This window comes from Notolepis coatsorum, assembly GCF_963971535.1.
Source record: "Notolepis coatsorum genome assembly, chromosome: 6".
NCBI classification, from domain to species: Eukaryota; Metazoa; Chordata; class Actinopteri; order Aulopiformes; family Paralepididae; genus Notolepis; species Notolepis coatsorum.
Genome location: NC_140170.1, coordinates 145,037,461 through 145,054,528, shown reverse-complemented (window position 1 = coordinate 145,054,528; position 17,068 = coordinate 145,037,461). Strand labels below are relative to the sequence as shown.

Below are 17,068 nucleotides of genomic sequence, written 5' to 3'. Positions count from 1 at the left end.
CGACTGCGAGGGAGAGAGATAGATAGAGAGGGAGAGAGAGAGGGACACATGGAGCACTGTGTAAACGCTGCGTGTGTGTGAGAGAAGACTGGTCCCTCTCTCTCGCTCCCTCTATCTCTCCCTCTCTCTCGCTCGTCCGCTCCCTGCTCGCAGTCAAAACCCGTTTGAGGAAGTGTCGGGTTACACTATGCGCTCTCTGCCTCGCTCTGTTTGAGGAAGTGAAGATATTTCCACTCGCTCTGCTGTCGCTGTCAACCATAGAGCGTTAGTTATGCAAATCAGTGCTATATTCACGTCAGCAAAACTGTCAAATCAGAACAGCTTAGTTGAGTGAGGGAAGATCTCGTGAACTCGAGACTAGACTGAGTCAATATGGTAATTAGAGACACAGACCCATTGATACTAACCCCTATTACTATAAAACCATGCTAAACACAGAAAAAAACCATTTATAATGCATGTCCCCTTTAAGTTTATCTGAAATATTGACAGATTTATTATTTGAATTTTGGTTTTATCACTCTTTTAAGTTTCCATGAAGTTAATGCAATGCACATCAATTTAATCTTCAGGATTATCATTATATTAACTCTTTCATGTTATTGTTTTGTCTTTAGAAGTTTACCACTAAATAGCTTACAGTAGCCATTGCTACATCAGCATTAGAATGATCAGTTCTAAAATTATATCTCGCTTGTAAGATCAGACACCTGGGTTAATGTCTTCCATTTTACCAGCCAGCCCTGACCGACTGTCGGGCCATTTCTATGACTTCAACACAGGTTCTATGGCAGGGTGGCGGTGAAGCCTGGTGACCATGAGCCCGAGACGTTGGATGCCATCAGGAAGAACGCCCGGGGCCTGTCGGCCATCTCAGGAGAGCGCATCTGGGTGGAGCTGAAAAAGATGGCCGTAGGAAGCCATGCTGCTCACCTGCTGGAGCTCATGTACAACCTGGGACTAGCTCAATACATGGGTGAGAGGGGACAGATGGACACAACCTGGGACTAGCTCAATACATGGGTGAGAGGGGACAGATGGACACAACCTGGGACTAGCTCAATACATGGGTGAGAGGGGACAGATGGACACAACCTGGGACTAGCTCAATACATGGGTGAGAGGGGACAGATGAACACAACCTGGGACTAGCTCAATACATGGGTGAGAGAGGACAGATTAACACAACCTGGGACTAGCTCAATACATGGGTGAGAGCAGTGGTGCAGTGCTGGGCAACCGCGGTCAAACAGCGTTTGGGCTTCGAAGTGCGCGCATCCTATTATTATGCAAAGTCTAGGTGATAAGTGCCTAGACTTTGCATAATAATAGGATACCGTTTGGCCTCCGCCCATATTACGACTGCACCCCTGGGTGAGAGGACAGATTAACACAACCTGGGACTAGCTCAATACATGGGTGAGAGAGTACAGATTAACACAACCTGGGACTAGCTCAATACATGGGTGAGAGAGGACATATTAACACAACCTGGGACTAGCTCAATACATGGGTGAGAGGGGACAGATGAACACAACCTGGGACTAGCTCAATACATGGGTGAGAGGACAGATTAACACAACCTGGGACTAGCTCAATACATGGGTGAGAGGGGACAGATGAACACAACCTGGGACTAGCTCAATACATGGGTGAGAGGGGACAGATTGATGATGCCTTGTGATGCCAGGGCCTGGGTGGATACTCAATTCTGATTGGCTGGAAGGGTGTTGATTAATTTCAGATCCTGCACAGCTGCAGTCTTCTCACAGTTACAGATGAATGTGCTATCAGTATTTGAGTCCTTTATGGCAGGTGATATAAACCATGTACTGTTAAAAAATATAATGATAATGCAAGCTTACTGAAAACTTTCCTTCTTGAAAGTAATGATGCACTGTTACTTTTCAGTGTATCAACTTAACTATTAGAGGCAATGCACATTGATAGATGCAACTATGACTGTCTTGCATCAGCTGATCTTGCTAACGTTAGACAGGCAATATGAGTCCTCAAAATAAAGCAAAGTACATGGCTAATTTCCATATGAGATGTGCCTAGCTGTATGATTCCCTAACAGCAAATGGCTACTTTGCAATTCCTTTACATAAACGGTCATCACGCATGCTGTCCTTGCAATTCTACTTGTAATGACTCTACTTGAGGCTACGACTGATGGTACACATAGCCTACTGTTTTTTTGTGAACATTTTTATATTTTTCATTAGGGATGTCCGATATTATTGGCCTACCGATATTGGCATAAAAATGTGATATCGGAAAATATCGGTATCGGTAAAAAGATTTTTATTTTTATTTTTTACATTTATTTAACCTTTATTTACCCAGGCAAGCAAGTAAGAAAAAATTATTATTTTATTTATTGTCAAAGTATGCATAATGTTGTGTTAATTACACGACAAGAGATATGTAATGTTAATTACCTGAAATTATTCCGTTTTTTGGTGGGGGGGGAACCCTGCATATATCGGCATCGGTTGATATCGGTATCGGAAATTAAGAGTTGGACAATATCGGTATATCGGTAAAAAAGCCAATATCGAGCATCCCTATTTTTCATACATTTTCATAGAATTTCTTTATACAGGAAAAGATTCAAAGTGTTAGGTGTTTCTGTAATCAGCCAATCTCATCTCGTCATCTCCTTCGTGACTCTCTGTCCTGCGTTGTTTGTATCAACCCCTGTTAGTACATCCGTTAGTCATAAGAAACGACACTGCAACGTGATCTCTTTCCTTGGATCCTCATGTTTATTTTCATAAACATAGCCTCTGTACCCGATGTAACCCATTCTGTATTGTCCTTGAACAGTCTTAAATCATTCTTCTCCACCGTCTCTTCTCTCAATGGTTCTGGGCCTCGTTATAGCCAACCAGCCAGTATCCTGTTAGCCGAAGCTAGCGATGATGTGTCATATTCCCCTCCCCCACCCGGCGAGGGTGAGGAGGGATTTCAAAGTCTCTGTCAACGCGACTGCTCGATTCCGCCACGTGTCTTAGTCTAATCTTACCCGGAAGAAACTCATCATAACGTCTTCCCCCTAGCAACGGGGGCCCCCGCCCCCTCTCCTTGTTACTACGTGACACGCAGTCTTTGACAACGGCTCTTTGACCCAAATCACTATAGCAACGGCGATGTTGATATTATCCCCCAGTTCTCTCTGACTAAACCTGCCTGTGGCTTGATAATGCACTTTCTCCAGATCGAGTAACCTTGATGCTGTGGCTATCAGCTGTTGTTGTTAAACAGCACAGCCCAAATCCTCATCTGCTGCTGTTAGTCTGCTGCAACACACTCTGACTGCTGGCTACTTTTAAGATCTATAGATCCATCTGAGTAGATGCTGTCACCCACCAATACATTATATACACATTGAAAAACATAGATTCCTTCAAAAGTAAACATTACATTACATAAAATGTGCTACATTTAAACAGGTCTGACTCAGTTAAAACTGATTGCGATCCAAAACAATAACAACCTAAAGAAATAACAGAACATAGACCGCTAGACGCACACTACAGAGGAGATGACACTATAGAGGAGATGACTTAAGTGGACTGAGTAAGGTACGTGCACGATGGATCAATGGTTGCAAGTGTGTCCTTCCATCACATAGTGTTGATATGCCTTTTTTATGTGTCTAATGGAGGTTATTACTCCAATGTAATATGGGATAACATATCATTCCAGGTAGTTATTGTTGTGAAATTAATTTAGTGATGCATTCCTGTCTTGTGTTATGTCTTGGCAGTAGAGCAGTGAGTGCTGGAGCGCAGTTATTATTTTAGATATGAAAGTAAAATGTAATGGCTAGACTAGTTGTATTGTATCAAATGTAAACGTGGAGTGCAGTGGTGAGTCCAAGGGGGGGACGTTGCCATGGATCTTCTACGCTTTATTGTCTAGTCTTACTATTGGTTCACTGGTCTCCTTTGTGGTGAGGGACCAGATTGCGAGACAATAGGATATTGCTGAAATAATGATTGCATGTAGATATGTGTCTGCGTCTGAGACAGTACTGATGATATTGTCTGATCTTCTTATGAACATGCAGTTTCTGGTTGAGCTTCTTCGTTAACTTATGAATGTGGTTTCGATAGGTGAGTTGTGAATCCAAAAATACAGGAATATTATCCAACATATAATGGGGTATTGGTTTTTAATGTGATTTGATCATTCCAGGAAGCTGGCGCATCAACACAAAAGACTGCTTCACTGCCTTGGGGTCAAACATACTGCCAGATCATGTTCACCATTTGTCAACCATTGGCAACATTATTGATCATAAGGCTCGATGCATAACTCTAGTTGAAGAGGTGGTTGTCAAGCTCTTGAAGAAAACAAATAAATGAATATTCTTGACATTACATCAGTAACTACATCCAATAAACTGTATTGAAATATTATATTATCTGTGACAATGATAAATAGCTTGTATTAAAACAATAATTTTTCGTTGGCTTCATTAAAAAAAACAAGTCCGGCGTAGTTCCTCATTAAGTCCCGATGGTTCAGCTGTGTTGAGTTCGGTGATCCAGAATGCTTCTCTACGTAGCAACCTATTAATAATGTGTCTACCTCTAGGGGAAGGTGTTCTTTTTTCAATCCCCCAGAATTTGAGACACGCTGGCCAGCGTTTCCGTTAGCCGGTAATTACCGGTATTTGACCGGCAAAATCTGTTGAAGTCCGACATATTTAATCTCTCTGGTCATAATGTCCGGTGAAAATAATTCCCTCTAAGCACAATTAGATTATTTGAATTGTATTAAAATAGGCTAAAATTAAATAGCCTATGCGATGAACGAAACAATCATTACATTTGTTTCATTGTTGCTTCACCAAGCAGCCGGTCTAATAATGACATCGCTGTTGTCAGCGCGAGCTGGCTGCTGCTAGATTTGCGAGAAGCATCCATCTGCAGACCCACAGAACCCGCCAGCTTTGCCGGCAAGGTGCAGTACTCCAATTCAGCCATTGGCAATTCAGCTGTTGGGTGGGGGGCGCTGCTGAGCGGTCCCCAGACCGGACCTAAAAACACCGCTGCTCTGTGGGTCTGCAGCTCCATGCTTCACGTAAATCTAGCAGCAGCCAGCTCGCGCTGACAACAGCGATGTCATTATTAGACCGGCTGCTTGGTGAAGCAACGATGAAACAAATGTAATGATTGTTTCGTTCATCGCATAGGCTATTTAATTTTAGCCTATTTTAATACAATTCAAATAATCAAATTGTGCTTAGAGGGAATTATTTTCACAGGACATTATGACCAGCACCAAGTCGTTGGGAGGTGGAGATATACATCACGCAAACCCACGACAATGTTGCAGTCTCTCTCTGCCAAATTTCTCAGTTCTTCGCTTGATATAATTAATACAAATGTCCAATATAACGGAATTCGTTAGCTCATAAAAATGTGATTATAACAGACTGCTGTTTATTAATGTCGGGCAGACTGCCCACCGACACCTCAAGTCGGCAGCAGCACGAAGTCTCGAGGGACTTATTTTATTTGGAATATATTAATGACTGTATATACGCAAAAGTAGCCTAGTTTTAAGTTAAAATATTATAAATGCCTTGATGATGTCATTCTTTATATATGCCTATCAATTGTTTTTAAGCTCAATAAACTCTGACCGGAATTTATCCCATTTGTCCGGTTAGTTGAAATCTACCGGACACTCAGACCTGCAAAAAAAAATTCTAACGGAAACCCTGCGCTGGACTGTGAACCACGATTGTCAACACCTTGTCATTTTCCGGCTGATTTATGAATAGTTTTCAAATAAACGCTAGATTATCGATAGTATATGTGTACTTATGCACACTAGAGAAGCGGGCTGAAAAATCGATTATCTATGCCGTGCCTGGCGCTAACGTTACGCACACACTGTACACACACAGGAGACACGTTGTGAACGCTGTGAAAAAAAACTCTGATTAACCCAATACTGGAAAAATAAAGTCCTTACCTCAGATCAGATGTTCTGCAAAAAAATTAATCCAATTCCTGATCGCCATTCCAAATATCGATCGCGTTTATTGATCCAACGTTATACCTCGAAACACATAATCGACGCTTCTTCCAGTGCCCTCAGTGGATGCAATAGTCTCAGGTTACATGCCTCAGAAGTAAAATGTGGAGCCTGGAGGTTTTTTTTCTGATGCATTCCCATCGACTCCATTCCAATGGGTGCAATACCACCCGGGAGACGATAGGGGGTGGTATTTGCCCTTTTCCAGCTCAGAGCCATTCCCAATGATAACGTGAGGCTGGATGGATGAAAAATGAATGGATATCGCTAATAAAAGAAATAACGATTAAATAACGAGATTTCTCGTCATTGGCACACAACGCATGGCGGCCAACAACGAGATTTCTCGTCGTTGGCACCCAATGTGTTAATGAATGAGGGTGGAGGCATGAACCGTCTCGACACACAGCCCTTTCAACTGAAACTCATCTGGATCTACCTCCTGATATTCACTAACAGGCTTTATTCATCATACTGCTTGTTACAGCCCTTGGATCCAAACGACAGAGTCTCGACTGATGCATAAGACGATCTTTATTTAATTGTCCATCCGTGACGTCATCTTAGCACTGTGAAAACTGCATTGGAAACGTACATAAACAGACAAACAAACATTTCACAACGGTTTACACAGCACAGTACAAACACTAAACTAAATAACATTGGTATCAAAACTACAAAGATTACATTCCTACACAAGACATAAAATCATTCATTCACAAATTACATTATACAAAGTTACAACCATAATCAAATAAACAACAAAGCATACCTTGCTGCGCTCTCCAAGGAATGTAAACCGAAAAGTTCCTTTCTTCCGTTTAAAACACAATCAATACATGGGGATACAAAAGGATAAAAAGTCGCACAGTAATACAAAGGCGATACAAAAAGACGCACCAAACTTTCCTGCTGCCGACTACATCACTTAACAGGTGCTTCCAGCTGTACTGATTTACGGTGCGCCAATAGGGACAGATTTATATAGGCCTACGGGTATCGAACTTCGGTAAAATCCCACACGTCATTTCAAGGCATACATACATACTGAATATTATTTAGTAAACAGCAAAGGATATTGTCTAGACATGTTTAATCTCAAGTGGTCCGTTACACTGCTTTTATATGGTTGTGTACATAGTTGTTTTCTTTCTATATTAGTCACTTATCTAAATATTAATTTTATATATATATATATATATATATATATATATATATATATATATATATATATATATATATATATATATATATATATATATTATATACACACACAAAATGTCAACCCATGCAGTATGTTCTTGCTCCTCCAAGGTCTACCACCAGATGGCGACATTGAGGAGATGAAGCGAGTGTGGCAGCGCTCCAAGGACCACTCTCCCAGGATTGATTGATTGAATTGAATTGAAAACTTTATTAACAGATTGCAGAATGGGTACAATACAGTACAGCTCAATACACACAATTGTTAAGGGGATGCAGACCAGAGAAAGACTTTCGTCTTGTTTACATCAGGGTCCCCCATTTTCAATTCATCAGGACATATATGACATACATGACATACAGATAGTCAGTACTGCTACATCTATACATTTATGACATACCAGATTTGCAAATACAGTACTGTTTGTGATACAGAAGGAGTCAGGAAAAGGGAGTATATACATTTGACGTAGAAACTGTACATTGGAGGAGGTTGGGTGGGGGGGGGTTGGGTAGACAGGCCTGTGACAGTTCTGTCTACTCTCTTCCGCTGTCCTGAGGAGGTGGAGAGGATGGTCCTGCGGCTGAAGGTGTCCAACGAGGAGAAGACCTTGGCTCTGTTCCTAGTCAAATACAGACGAGACCTCCGCAAGAGCCCGGATGAGCCTGACAGCATTAAGCCCTTCTCTGACTTCATCATCGATCATGTGAGTATGGAACCAGGGTTGGGATCATCTCCAATTTAAAAAATTGCCGGTTACTGGTTTGATTGATTTTATTGTGGATTAGAGACATCATCCAAGGGATAAAAACATGATAAAATTCAAGCACTTATTTCCATCATGGTCCCTGGTATTAAAAAAACAGGACATACATCAACATAAAACAACATCATAAAAACATCAACATAAAACAGCATCATAAAACATTAAGATACAATATGCATATACAGTTGAAGATAAAAGAATAATGAATAAATATGCTACCCTCTCTTTCCTATGCCGATAGCCATGATCGTACATGCTTTTTGAAGCCAGTTAACCCGGGGGCCTGTTTAATGCTGCTGGAACATTCATTCTCACCTGCTGTCAAGAGGTTGGATCTTGGCGGCTGGGTGGCGTAGCAGAGATTGCACTTGTCGCCAATGCAAGAGACTCCGGTATCGAATCCCAGTCTCAGCATTGCCTTCGACTTGGACCGGCCGTCGTACTGGCTCATTTGGCAGAGTCAGCAGGGTGGAAGTCGATGGGTGGGGATTGGACGTTGTGGACAGCGACTGCTACAGGTCGGTTGGGTGACGCCTGCACAGCAGAGACAGGAAGTATCGGGGGCAGCGTGAGCCTCCCACGCATTACTCCTCGCCACAGAGTCCGCGCTGTCTGGTGAAAAGATGCGACAGGCTGCCTCCTCGACCTCGTGTACCGGAGGGGACACGTGATGCAAGGCTTCTATCCTCACTACAACCGACCAGTGGGGGGCATAGTCTAGCAACGTTCAAGACAGGGGAGGGGAGAATTGGCAATACGAAATTGGGATGGGAGAAAAATAGAAAATTGGGAGAAAAAGTGGATACAAAAAAAATAGGTTGGATCTTTTCATACCAAAGGTTTTTCAGTATTTGGATTTGAAAGCAAATCAAATTCCTGTGTGAAATGAAAGTGATCTGATCCCAACCCTGTTATGAACTCATACCATATGTTGTGTATTATTAGTCCATGGGTTCTTGTCCATTCGTATTTTTCCAGAAATGGCAGAAGAGATTCATACCAATGAATGGGAGGAAATTAGGCCATTTTACTCGCCAAATGCGAGTATTATTTATGTTTGGCGAGTGATTCATGAAGAGCACTCGCCACACTGGCGAGTAGTAAACAAAACCAAAAAAATCATTCTGCAATCTGCTGATTTGCTCACTGGCACAAGCCGAACTCTGACTCCCCCCTTATGATTCATCCCATTTGCACCTCATAATAATCCATAACCAATGAACATCATCGTTGCGCTCTAAGCTCCTCCAATAAACACTCGTTTTCTAGAAGATGCCGCCCATCTAGGGGAAGTGCACCGATCACTGCGCACAGACCTACAGACTCCTGTCACCGGCTTGACAACGTAGAGAAAAACAGTGGATGAAAATAATTGCATGTAGAGTCGTCGCTTTCGGATATAAGTGCGGTCTGTCTGACATGGGGGCGAACAACAGCACGCAACGCGTCTCCTTCGAGTCGGATGAGAATGACAAGTGGGCGTGAGGCTCACTCAAGTCAACTAGCATTAGCCGGCTAGCTACCTAGCATGTAACAAGCTACCATAACGCACGTTCAACATAGTGGACTATACTGTGCGGCTTTGCTTAAATGCAGCCGAGTGACATTTTATTATTACCGAATTATTACCGGGTTTCCCCCCATATCACCACTCGCCCATATGCCCTTCACAACGGTGATGTTGTCATGTTTGTCATTCAGAATACACCTGCTGAACCCCTAGCGTTGACATGAGATTCGATTCCAATGTATTGTCATCATACAGCACAAGTGCAGTACAACCAGAATACGTTTGGCATCCAACCAGAGTGCAAATGTAACCAGTCAAGTTCAAGTTTTTTTTATTTAGCTATTACATTACAGTGAAATGCTTGGTTCTTTCACTGCCAAGCCCAGTCCAGCCTAACCTAGACCAGCCCAACTTTCCCTGCCCAACAGTCCAGCCCAGCATCTTTCACTGCCCAGTTCAGCCCAACCCAGTCCAGAATAGTTCCCTCTTTCATGTTAATATGTGATATCCTAATATTTTGAAGAGTAGAGACGGTGTGATTAATATATGTTTTATGCTAATATTGTGAAGAGTAGAGACACTTATTAATGTTTTATGGTAATAAATATTTTAAAGAGTAGAGACACGTGTGATTATTACTATGATTGAAAATCAATTTAGACGAAGACATACAAAGAAGTAATTATCATAATTAGCGATTTATTTATGGCTGGTAAAAAATCTGTTTGGCTGGTAAAAAAAAATCATATACTCGCCAGTTGGCTGGTAAGCCAAAAAGTTAGTTTCCTCCCCTGCCAATGAAGTACTAGCAGTATTCGTAAAATGCATATGATGCTGGTCATGCTATTGGTATTATTCATTGGCAATATCAACATAAATAATTGTAAATGCTAATCTAATTCATACAATGGATTCACATATTTGTTTTATTCAGGCTGTGGTCTATTTGGCAATGGTTTGTAGTGGTACTAGAGATTTGATTTTGACCATTAGGTTCTTCCCCTGCAGAGTCGGGACACCCAGTTGGACACCCAAAGCAAAGTGTGCGAGCTTCCTCAAGTACCAGGGGGAGGACAAGTTACTGGCGCAGCTCAGCGGGTGGAGCATCCCTCGCTTCCCCGTCAACGGCCACGACCTGATGAAGATGGGCATCACAGGCAAGGAGATCTACTCCACCCAGCAGGAACTCCGTGACGTTTGGAATAAGGGTCGCTACCAGATGGACAAAGACGAACTCCTCAGTCATGTTGATTCGTGAATAGTCGTGTGTGTTTGTATTGTAAACATAACGGACTGCTAACAGACTCGCACTGAAACGATTGCTCTGCATCACAAGGACGACATCCTGAAGTTATCTCAAAACTTTAGCCCCCCCCCCTCCCCAGCAGCTGTTGATTGGTCAGATTGATAATGATTGAAGACACTACAGACCTTGGCTTGTGTACTGCACTGATGAACCATTTTACCCTAAATTAGCCACAAACCTATTTTATTACGTCCCCATGTACATTTTAAAGACAGATTATGCAATATGCTCGCGGCCTCACATCTTGTTACCATGGGAGCCAAGTGTGCATAATGGATTGGAGACGCCCTGATTGCAACATCTGTGAAATTATACAGCTTTGTTTGTTTTGTTTTTTTGCTCCCAAAATGTCATTGTCAAGGAACAGTCTGGTGTTATTAGTGAAGCTGGCACTTATCCAAGAAGTGGAAGTAGGGATGCAATTATATCTGTTAGGGCTGAGAAAAAAATATAGAAGAAACAAAATCGATATTGGAATGTTTCGTTTGAATCTAATCGATTTAGTTAAAAGATATATATTTTTTATTTATGCCTCTTTTTCAGGGAATGTGAAGATTTTAGCTATTTTCATAGCTAATAATTTAAACATACTTTTCTGCGTGGCTCCATCCAGCAGACATCTCTAGTCTAGACGCCTTGCTCCGAGTTTCCGCTGAACTACTACAGAAACTAAGTTGTCCAAATCACATCTTTTGACAACAACAGCAGAATCTGGACCATGTGAGTCAAATCAGCTAGTCTGTGCTGATAACCAGCCCTAATACCAGTATCCACTATTCGGGTCGATGCCAGACTGTAATAGAGTTTCTGATATAACATGCATATGTCAGAAATCAAAGGAAGGGTTTTCTGCACTTTGCGCGTAGAGAAGCCCAAAAGAAAAATTGTAATGTGGAAAAATTTACATTATATATCATATTACAATATTTTTTTGTCCAATGAGTATATAAGCCTATAATGCATTGCTGAGTCGAGGTTACAGATCAAGTTAGTTTTTGGGAGCCTGTTGGACGATACATAAAACATCTGACTGTAAACCGGAATATTTTATTTTCAGTGTACCTTTTAAAGCAGGGGTGGGCAATTATTTTTCCCAGGGGGCCGAATGAGCAACTGAAAATATGTTGGGGGGCCGGGCCAAAATTCCAAACTCAATTATGCATAATATACATTTTATTTCTATATAAAAAGCAGTAAATGGCATTGTTTTGACCCCTGGTAAGAGTGTATGTTATTATTTGGCAATTAAAAGGTGAGGTTAGCTTTCAAAAATATCATTTATTCAAATAGAATTTATTTCCAAAATGATGAACAAAATGTGAAACATTAATAACAAAGGGCATTTTGAGTTTCATATACTATTGAAACAAGGATTTTCTTAGCTTTCTAAAGACATCACATCATCTTATAGCAAAAATAAACAAGACATGTCACTGAACTGTGAACATGTGTCCCACAACTGTGAAAGTGTTTTGTAGCCTTTTTTACTTTACATGCCTATATTAAACATTTAATGTTTTCAGAACTGTGCAAAAAAAAGAAAAAAAAATATCAAGTGTCCCATTTCACTTGTTATATTTCCACATTTTAGTGTTCTTCAGTTCTTTTTTTTTTTCATTCAGTGTGAGAAATCCAGTCTCTATTGAGCTTTAACAAGTCCATCAAAGTCAGGTTGCATGTCTGAGGTGGAGATGCGAAGCACAGCTGCCAGATGTTCATCAGTGAGAGAGGATCTGTACCTGGACTTGGTAAAGTTCATGACTGAGAATGTCTGTTCACATATGTAGGTGGATCCAAAGAGAACCAACATCTTCTGAGCATGTCTCCTAAGCGTATATTGTGCATGTGAACGTTGACATAAAAAAAAAGTAAAAAAAAAAAAAAAATATTAAAAAAAATATATATATATTTTATTTTTTTTATTTTTTTTTTATTATCATGTAATCTTTCGCGGGCCGGTCAGAATCATCCCGCGGGCCGTACAATGCCCAGGTCTGTTTTAAAGGAAAGACTGCCAAGAAGCCAAGATATGGTGAATATTGGACTGAAATGTTCAATGTCACATCATTAAAATTCCTCTGGACATTTTGAACAGTACATTTAGTCATTTAGCTGATGCTTTTATCCAAAGCAACTTACAAGTCGGAAGGGTACTGACTCTGAGTAACAATGTTCATCAAACAGTGCTGAAACGTGGGTGCTGCAGTGATGAATGCATGCATATAGTAGTAAAGACATTAGTAGGAAGAGTGCATGATTATAAGACGGTAAGAAGGTTCGTTTTTTTTTTTTTTTATTGATTGATTGAAGTGTGATTTGACCAGCATTTTTTTTCACTGTAAAGAACAAACAGTATGTGATATGGAAAACATAGGTTTTGTTTGCATGTTCTTCAGTTCAATAAGAATGACTTCTCTATATTATTTGGTTAGAGTTGTTTTGGATTTATCTAAGGATACTTGAAAGAATGATAATTTGTGTTGCTGTTTAAATGAAATCCTAGACAAAAGTCAGTGTCCTTTTCTGGTCCATGCATTACAATATACAAGTAAACAACTAGCCTATGTGTCAGACTGACACCATGGAACACGATCGATCATTTGTGTCATCCACGCTGAGAGAAGCTCGCCACTCCCTCATGCGGACCTCCAGAGATATAAAGCGCGCTCTCCCATCGACCCCTCTACTTGCGCTTTAGCGTGTGTCCGGGGCTGTGGCCACTTAAATACTTGTGCGTAATGGAAAATTACCAGCAACTCTTTCAAAGACTGTGTAGAAGAATAAAACGTTTATTTTCAGTAATTGTTGAATGTATTTAAAACGTAACTATTAAGTAGCCTATTAAAAAAATTGCAAGTGGACTCCTCTTGCATGCTCAATTCATTTAGCTGGTCTCTATTTCAACTGCTCAACCATTTTTTCTTCTTCGTAAAGCCATGACTTTGTTTAGTCTAAATATCAGTAATATTAGTTTGGATACTGTGATACCCGACGACCAGCCACGAGATGAACGTTTGGCTCAAGTTGAAATAGCCCTCTTGGGTTTAATATTCATCAGCGCCGCAATCCTCAACGTCGGAGTGCTGCTCGTGCTGTGGAAACGCAGGAAACAGCTGTCAAGGATGCGCGTCTTCGTTCTTCATCTGTGCCTGGCAGATCTGGTGGTCACATTTTTCCAAGTTTGTCCTCAACTCATGTGGGACATAACGGACAGATTCGTCGGTCCTGACTGTATGTGCCGCGCGGTGAAGTACCTGCAGGTGGTCGGTATGTTCGCGTCGACTTACATGATAGTCGTGATGACCATAGACCGGTACCAAGCCATCTGCAACCCCATGGTCACGTTCCAAAGGCGCAGAGCGCGCTGGAACGTCCCCGTGTGCGTCGCGTGGTGCGTTTCCCTTGTCGGCAGTCTCCCCCAAATCTTCATCTTCTCACGGGTTGAGATCGCGCCGGGTGTCCACGACTGCTGGGCTCACTTCATCAAACCGTGGGGATTGAAAGCTTACGTGACATGGACGACTCTGGTGATATTCGTCTTGCCCATTCTGACCGTGATCGTGTGCCAAGTGTGCATTTGCCGTGCCATGCACATTAACCTCCACATGAAAATGCATCAAGTTAGGGAGACGGCCACCAAACCGCTGTCCTCGAGGACGAGCAGCATAGCCAGAGTGTCCAAGGCAAGAGTCAAGACCGTGAAGATGACTGTGGTCATTGTCCTCGCCTACATCATCTGCTGGACACCTTTCTTTACCGTGCAGCTGTGGTCTGTCTGGGACTCAGAGGCGCCCACTGAGAGTAAGTTACCATAATGCGTTTATCGGTTTATGTATACCACCCTGCTAGTAAGTCACCATGCCTGTAGAGTTTAGAACAATATACAGTTGATCTGTATTAACACATGAACATTGTGTTCATTCATAAAAGTAGTTTTTTAATCCTGTATTAATGTGATTTTTCCTTACATATCTTATTGTAACATAATATGGGCTAGCATATTATCATCTCATCTTCAAAAAATTATTGTACTTCAAAAATATTTATTATACTGGCAATTGGCAACCCTCTCAGATCGATTTGAACCATCTGCTCCTCTTTTCAAGAAACTAAACATTCTGTCTGTCTGAAGTAAATTCTTTACAGATATGTATATTTGTGTACAAATGCATTTATAATTATCACAATCTGCCAAATGGTTTTAATAGTTTTTTTTCTTTTGATTCGGTCACACGTCAGTCGAGGGACCTGCATAATTTACCTTATTATAGTACTTAAAGGCAGTTCTCAGTGAGGTATAGAGGGTCCAATCTTTGGAATGCAGCTGATCCTATGCTGAGGAAATCTCCATCTCTGCTTATTTTTAAAGCAAACTACAAAAAAAATGCTCATATCCAAAAAGTAGTAGATAATATAAATAGGTCATACATATATATATGCATTTGGTTGGGTAGGCAGGTTTGTAGGCAGGTGGGTGGGTGTTTATGTATTATTAAGGCTTCTAAACTTTGGTTATGTATTTTTTATTTATTTTTTACTTTTCTTTAACTCTGTGTTAATAAATACATTAAATAAATAAACATAAGAATGTTGTCTTCCTACTTTGATGTCATAAATGTTAGGCAATCCCCAATAATTGTACAGAGACCTGCAGAAAAAGGGGTTGAGCATCATCTCATCTTGTCATTCTGTTGTCACTTCTGTTTCAGCTGCAACCTTCACCATCATGATGCTGCTGGCCAGCCTGAACAGCTGTGCCAACCCCTGCATCTACATGCTGTTCAGTGGGGGGCTTCCTAAGAGGCTGGTAGCACTGATGTGCGTCAGCCAGTCGGACACGAAGGAGGCCATCCCAGAGGACGCCACGACCTTGTATATCAGTTTCAAGAGCCTGTCGGACTCTAGATGAGACCAGGTGTATGTACATGTAGGTGAGCGCCGCAATCGTGAAAATGAACTTGGAAGCGCGGATTTCACGGCACAGCCCGGTTCTAATGGGAAAATAATATAGTGGTTTTTGTAAAAGATGCAGTATGATTGTTACAAGGGCAGCCGATGCTTTCATTTCAAGCTATTATACCCTTTTTTATTATTATATTTTTATTTTAATGTTATTCATGATCCACTCAAGATGTAGAGTAGTACAGACACTTTTCTGCTTGTCACATCGGTTTTTGGAGTTATTTAAACCTGTATGTATGTATTTGTTTATGTAATGTGAGGCATACTTGCACATCACACTGAAAATAGTATTCAAAATAATTTAATTGCATGTTATGAATTTAATTTTATGGACAGGAGAGTGAGTACCTCTGGACATGTTAGACAGAAGGGTCCCTCTGAACATGTTATCGTTTGTAAATTAAGATGATACATCAGGAAAGTATGTCAGCTTAAAATACTTTAAAACTATATTTAATATGTGAATATCCTTTGAATATCAATGTGTTTCAGTGAATTAGGTCTATTATGCCCTTTTAAGTGTAGATATTGTTTCATGTATTTATGTGATTGTTAAATATATTTAATAGTTGCAACCACATGTGGACTTAAAATAATAAATAATATTTTTTTAAATATAAATATTTAGATATTTTAAAAATATCAACCTTAAGCCTTTACATGAGATCTTATCACTGCTTTTTGAAAATCTTCACGTTTGATGCTACCAGAGAGAGATGGTTTACACAGAGCAGACGTATTGTCAAATAAAGTGATTTAATAAAGTGGTAAATTATTTAAAAAATAAATGTGTGTTTTTCTGTGTTCTTTGCACATGGCTGTCGTTAACCCTGCCAGGTGTAAATCTAAAATTCCAAGATGAAATACAGAGAAATGCTTATGTCGTCATAACAACCAGAGGTAGCTATATAGAGTGTCTAGAACTAAAAATAATAACTAATCTATTTGACTTTTCAAGGATTATGTACTTCAATACATGTACTGCCCAGTGTGTAAAAGTATGTTACTCTCGGGCATGGGGTAGCCATGTGTATAAGGAAATCATTAAACAGGCCATATTGTGCTTTTGGGGGTTTCCCCCCTTACCTTTATATACTGTAGCTGGAGGTACAGAGGTACAGAACGTCTGCAGAGTTACAAAATCCTAAGTCCACGCCAGACCGACTGCCTGAACTGCTTGTAGTTCAGCCTTTCTTGCTAGAATGCATAGTATTTAATCCAGCCTTTTCCTCTATTAATATCTATGTCACTATGTAACAC

At 40.7% G+C, this 17,068-nt stretch overlaps 2 protein-coding genes across 2 annotated transcripts in view; both read left to right on the top strand.

The window, feature by feature from the left end:
- The window catches only part of trnt1 (tRNA nucleotidyl transferase, CCA-adding, 1), a gene marked incomplete at both ends in the record, with an annotated part of 75,260 nt that extends 64,462 nt beyond the window's left edge, over window positions 1-10,798 (top strand). Inside the window, 5 exon segments of the mRNA XM_084315765.1 lie at window positions 783-976; window positions 7,375-7,444; window positions 7,784-7,967; window positions 10,549-10,593; window positions 10,595-10,798. Coding sequence (XP_084171891.1) covers window positions 783-976; window positions 7,375-7,444; window positions 7,784-7,967; window positions 10,549-10,593; window positions 10,595-10,798 — 697 coding nt within the window.
- Window positions 10,799-13,782: 2,984 nt separating this feature from the next.
- On the top strand, window positions 13,783-15,755 carry avpr2b.1 (arginine vasopressin receptor 2b, tandem duplicate, 1; the record flags this gene model as incomplete). Its single annotated transcript, XM_084316164.1, has 2 exons — window positions 13,783-14,647; window positions 15,556-15,755. 2 exons carry the CDS (start codon window positions 13,783-13,785, stop codon window positions 15,753-15,755), a joined length of 1,065 nt encoding a protein of 354 aa, XP_084172290.1.
- Window positions 15,756-17,068: the final 1,313 nt, after the last annotated feature.